This window comes from Populus nigra, chromosome 5 (genome assembly GCF_951802175.1).
Source record: "Populus nigra chromosome 5, ddPopNigr1.1, whole genome shotgun sequence".
NCBI lineage: Eukaryota > Viridiplantae > Streptophyta > Magnoliopsida > Malpighiales > Salicaceae > Populus > Populus nigra.
This window is the reverse complement of record NC_084856.1, coordinates 6,853,234-6,859,233: the sequence shown is the minus strand read 5'-3', so window position 1 is coordinate 6,859,233 and position 6,000 is coordinate 6,853,234. Positions and strand designations below refer to the sequence as shown.

General features: G+C 36.5%; 2 protein-coding genes across 2 annotated transcripts; both read left to right on the top strand.

Moving 5' to 3' along the window:
* The first annotated feature begins 514 nt into the window (after positions 1 to 514).
* On the top strand, positions 515 to 2,293 carry LOC133693427 (probable inorganic phosphate transporter 1-7). The gene has a single exon (XM_062114641.1). It carries the CDS (start codon positions 515 to 517, stop codon positions 2,114 to 2,116), a length of 1,602 nt encoding a protein of 533 aa, XP_061970625.1. The 3' UTR covers positions 2,117 to 2,293.
* Positions 2,294 to 2,801: 508 nt separating this feature from the next.
* Positions 2,802 to 4,078, top strand: LOC133694328 (uncharacterized). Its single transcript, XM_062115823.1, has 2 exons — positions 2,802 to 2,820; positions 3,069 to 4,078. Exons 1-2 carry the CDS (start codon positions 2,802 to 2,804, stop codon positions 3,866 to 3,868), a joined length of 819 nt encoding a protein of 272 aa, XP_061971807.1. The 3' UTR covers positions 3,869 to 4,078.
* Positions 4,079 to 6,000: the final 1,922 nt, after the last annotated feature.

Genomic DNA, 6,000 nt, shown 5'->3' with positions numbered 1-6,000 from the left:
TATAAAGATAATTATTAAGAATAATAAAGAACAAAACCATAATTACCCTGCTTGAATACGTAATTATTCTCCTCATGATACAGCGAAAAACTACACTGAGGCCATTTAATTTTTTTTTTGTGAGGAGCCCCTTCACCCGAGTCCCTAGTCGAACTAAAAGATTATCGCCATGGCTACTCCCTCTACACACTTTTTATTTATTTTTTCTTGAGAAATTAAAATTAATTAATTAATTTTTTTTTTTTTTGTATAAAAGAAGTATTTCTCGTAAAGAATATCGTTAAATTCGTTGTGAACCGAAGAGGTTTTATTTTCTAAAATCTCGGAGAATCGAGAGACAGAAGGAGTAGATCTTTGGTGGACATTGAACTCCGACTCTTCCCGGGACACATAAACCGTATCCTGCTAGGACTATTACGCTTGATTCCCCCAATCTATAAATATATCAAACTCGGTTTAGAAAAGGAGCTCTCAGCAAAAAGTTTCAGATCAGGAAGGCAGGGGAACCTCAACCATGGCCGCCAAAGGGCAGGTTGATCTTCTTCTAAAGCTAGACCATGCAAAAACGCAGCTCTACCACATCAAAGCTGTGATAATCTCCGGCATGGGATTTTTCACTGATGCATACGATCTTTTTTGCATCTCTTTGGTGACCAAACTACTTGGCCGCATATATTACCAGGTTGAAGGATCACCAAAACCAGGTATTTTGCCCCCTAATGTTGCTGCAGCTGTTAATGGGGTAGCACTATGTGGAACTCTTGCCGGACAACTCTTCTTTGGGTGGCTCGGTGACAAGCTTGGTCGCAAGCGTGTTTTTGGCATCACGCTTTTGCTCATGATGATATCTTCCGTTGGTTCTGGCCTTTCTTTCGGGAGTTCACCGAAAACAGTCATGGCTACTTTGTGTTTCTTTAGGTTTTGGCTTGGTTTCGGGATCGGAGGAGACTATCCACTCTCGGCAACCATAATGGCTGAATACTCTAACAAGAAGACTCGTGGGGCTTTTATTGCGGCTGTTTTTGCTATGCAAGGATTTGGAATTCTTGCTGGCGGTGTTGTGGCTATGGCTGTTTCTGCAACTTTTGGTGCTGTATACAAAGCTCCTGCTTACTCGGTTGATCCAGTTGGCTCTACCGTGCCACAAGCAGATTATGTCTGGAGGATAATTTTAATGCTTGGTGCATTGCCTGCTGCTTTGACCTATTATTGGCGCTTGAAGATGCCCGAAACTCCTCGTTACACTGCCTTGGTAGCCAAGAATGCTGAGAAAGCCAGTCGAGATATGTCGAAAGTCATGGGCATTGAGGTGCAAGCTCAGAAGGAGGCAGGAGAGGAGAAGGTGATTAATAAAAGCAACTCTTTTGGGTTGCTATCGGAGGAATTTCTTCGCCGTCATGGACTGCACTTGTTAGGGACTGCAAGCACTTGGTTTTTACTTGACATTGCATACTATAGCCAGAACTTGTTCCAAAAGGATATTTTCAGTGCTGTTGGGTGGCTTCCAAGGGCCAATACAATGAATGCAATGGAAGAACTTTTCAAGATCGCCAGGGCTCAATTCCTTATAGCACTCTGTGGCACAGTCCCAGGATATTGGTTCACAGTTTTTCTCATTGATCATATAGGTCGTTTCACAATTCAGCTGATCGGGTTTTTCTTCATGACTGTGTTCATGTTTGTACTGGCCATCCCTTATCACCACTGGACTCTAAAAGAAAACAACATTGGTTTCGTAGTCATTTATGGACTTACCTTCTTTTTTGCAAATTTTGGGCCTAATAGCACTACATTTATAGTACCAGCGGAGATTTTCCCTGCAAGGTTCAGGTCAACTTGCCATGGAATATCAGCAGCTGCTGGGAAGGCTGGCGCAATAATAGGGGCTTTCGGGTTCTTGTATGCAGCACAGAATCAGGACAAGTCCAAGGTTGATCCAGGGTATCCAGCAGGTATTGGGATGAAAAACTCGCTAATGGTGCTTGGCATGATGAATGTGCTTGGCTTTCTGTTGACATTTTTGGTTCCTGAGCCAAAAGGAAGATCCTTAGAGGAGATTTCAGGGGAGAGTGAAGAAGTTGATCAAGCACATCCCACTGGAGTTGAAACTGTCTAGTCTAGCGGTTTTTGTTTTTTTTTTCAGATGACCTTTTCATTCTAGGTTTCAATATGCTGTACCAAGATCTTAAGAATTTTTCTTTATCCTCTTAATTAAACTGATACTTATTTGCTCGGAGGTTAAGGGCTGCCACTTGGGAATTTCAATGTTGTGCCGTTTTTATTTTATAGCAAATTAACTTAGTTCCATGCCAGGAACCAAGAAACTGATAATGCAGCTAACATTAATCTCTTGTCCACCAATGGTCACAGTTATTGATGGTGTGTTTGGCACATATTTTTAAGATTTCATTTGTTTATGCGGTGTTCTACGCGATGCTCTACATAAATATACATATTATAAATTTAAATTAATGTTTTTTATATGGTGCATCGCTTGGTGGTGGTGATAGCCGATAAGAAAATACAAAGGTTTGTGCATATTCTGAAACCTTTTTTTATGTGACAAAAAGAAAAACATTATTATTATGTTTTTTCAATTCATAATAATCTGAGTTTTAATAAACAGTAAAATAATAAACAATAAAACACTGATCTATAATTATCCCACATTTCATTTAGACTTAATTATTATCATGAACAGCTTTGATTTTCGCATGTTTAGTTCTGCAAGTCGGGGACGAAATAGTGACAGTGACAGAAGTACCATCTGCACTCTGCACCCATAAGATCTCACATTTGCAATGGATGGCTTGAAACTAAGTATGCGCGAGTCATCATCGCTCCATGCATTATCATAAACAAGAAAATCTGGCGCATGAAGGGCCGTCTGATGCTGAGCTTTCTCTATTGAAGCCGTGCGTGGAAAGTCACAACAATTCTGCTAGTCTTCTTTAGTTAGAGAACAAACTCCCTTCTAGGCTGAAGAAGGATCTTGCGTTTCGTGAGTGCTCACCCAATGAGACATGGCGTGATAGATTACTGCTTCCAATAGAATTCTTTCTTCCAAGTATTAATTAATTTCCTAACATTATCAATGGCTGGTGCCAAGATAAAGGGCATCACATTGTGCCCACCAGCTTATTCTGTTCCCATTGACGAGCTTAAATCAGCCATCACAAAGAATACTCGTGCAATTCTCATCAACACCCCACATAATCCAACTAGAAAGATGTTTAGTAGGGAGGAGCTTAGTACTATCGCATCACTTTGCATTGAGACTGATGTACTAGTTTTCACTGATGAAGTTTATGATAAATTGGCTTTCGAAACAGATCACATTTCTATGGCCTCTCTTCCAGGAATGTATGAACGGACTGTGACTTTGAATTCCTTAGGGAAGACATTCTCCTTGACAGGGTGGAAAATTGGCTGGGCAATAGCGCCTCCTCACTTGACATGGGGAGTGCGGCAGGCACATTCTTTCCTTACTTTTGCTACCTCCACTCCTATGCAGTGGGCGGCTGCGGTTGCTCTCAGAGCCCCAGAATCCTACTATGTTGAGTTAAAGAGGGATTACATGGCAAAGAAGGAAATCTTGGTTGAGGGGTTGAAGGCTGTTGGTTTCAAAGTATTTCCATCAAGTGGGACTTACTTTGTCGTTGTTGATCACACCCCTTTCGGCCTGGAAAATGATATTGCATTTTGTGAGTATCTGATCAAGGAAGTCGGGGTGGTAGCAATCCCAACAAGTGTATTTTACTTGAACCCGGAAGATGGAAATAATTTGGTGAGATTCACCTTCTGCAAAGATGAAGAAACTCTGAAGGCTGCAGTCGAGAGGATGAAGGAGAAGCTGAAGAGAAAATGACCCCTTTTGTGTGGGAATAGCAGTCTGAACTTCGATATTTCAATGATTGATGCTGCAATGCAAAATATTTTATGTGGGAGTTTAGTACCCTTTTTGGGTGGCGATAAAGCCAAGTTAGTTTGCTAGCAATTAACAGCATCATTAGAATAATAGAAGGCATCTTTTCCCAAAATCTATTGATATTTATCGATTTGATTATTGTCTCTCGTATTCTCATGTTTGTGTAATTTTTATCACTCTTTAGTTCCTTGTATTGGACTGGCTCAATAATGATTGATATCCTTGTATGTCTTGAAAATGGATTTCTTACAACGTTGCATACAAAAAAGGCCTAGTGTGTTTTCCGAATTAGGTCGATTAAGGCCTGGGCTTTATCTTAGACCTTACTGTTTCCTGTGAGCTGTTTGGTTGTGGCGGTTTATTTATTTATTTATTTTTCTCCTTCCAAACAATATGACTTACTAGATAGATGGTCGTGATTGCTTTTTATTTTTTTTTGCAATGTAAAAAAATGATGTTTAAATGCTATTATCGGATTTCAAAGAATGAAAAACAAATCATGACTTGACATCAAAGAAAGACAGTTAAAAAAAAAATATCATCAATTCCTTATAATAAAAATATAAAAGGATAAAATTAGAAAAACAAATCAATAAAAAAAAGTATTAAAAAACAAAGCACCAGTAAAATCAAGTGAGGTTGCCAAAACTCACGAGCAGAACCAAGCGGACGATCATTATTTGATAGGTGGCTTGTGTAATGCTGTGGACCTATCATTTTTTTTATCGCCTAAAAGATATCGAGACGATGTATTTTTTTTAAAGAAAAAGATCCAAGATTATGATCATTGACTCGAGATTCAAAAATCCTAAAAAGCAATGAAAAAAATGGTTAAGACAAACCTAATGAATTTGCTGAATTCATGATTCGAGACATGATATTGGGATAACTAAATAGAAAAAAAGATAAATAAACAAAGAATACAAATTTTAAAAAATAAAATTCTTTCAAGTATTGCCTCAAATTAAATGCCAGGGATGCAATCAATAAATTTAATAAAAAACTAAAATAGGGCCAATCATATTTTTTACCAGAGAAAAAATATATATTAAAACGATGCAAACCTTGTAAACTCGAGTTATACTCTAAAACTCGCAATCTATTAAATTCTTGAACCGGGCTCAACCTATGAGCTCAACACCTAAACAATTAAATGCTGGATGATAAAATCAATCAATTAATTCAAAAAAAAAAATCCTTTAGAAAATCTAAATTTAACAAAGCCAAACAAACTAAAAGTAAGGTGACCCATGTTATTTTAAAATTGACCACAAAAATCTCATAGAAAGAAAAAAAAAAAACAAAATAGTGAAGTATATTAAAAAAAGCAAAAAAAAACACGGAAACTTGTGCCCGTGTCAACTTCGTTAATCGAAGTCAATTTCTTAAATTTACAAATCTTTAAATTCTACACCTGGACTAAACTAAGATACTTAACCCGATTACCCTGCGACCCGAAATATGAGATGAGAATAACCTGACAAAAACAAAAGCTGAACAAATAACAAAACTCATAGCCTAACAATTCAATGTCAAATGATAAAAAAAAATTCTAAAAAGAATTTAAAAAAATACCGAACTCAAACTAGGTAAATCATTGAAACTAGTGAACAAGGTCATAAAAATGAGACAACCCTCTACAAGGAAGAAATAATCAAAAAGCAAAACCCTCAATTATAAAAAAATTTAAAAAATAAACAATAAGGACCAACTATGACACTAAAAATAATTGGAAGAAACTAATTAGGGATAAAATTGAAAACAAAATAAATGAAGAAAAGGATAGAAAAAGAGTAATGAAAAAAATAAGTACCAAATTTTTTTTAAAAATGAATTAAAATTCTAAAGGAAAAAATAAAAAATTGCGAAGAATGAAAAAATAATAATTAAAAGAATAAAAACTAGATTGTAAATAAAAAAAAATAAATTAAATGCAGAGAGGGATAAAATTGAAAAAAAAAATTTCTAAAAGCATTAAAATCAAAGCAAATAGAAATCAAAAGAATGAGATCCGAACCCAAAACAAATTCAAAATGGAGGACAACAAAATTTTTCAAGGCTTGGCATGAAAA

Excerpts from the sequence above, each read along its gene's own strand:
- LOC133693427 (XM_062114641.1), top strand. The coding sequence starts at position 515 with ATGGCCGCCAAAGGGCAGGTTGATCTTCTTCTAAAGCTAGACCATGCA.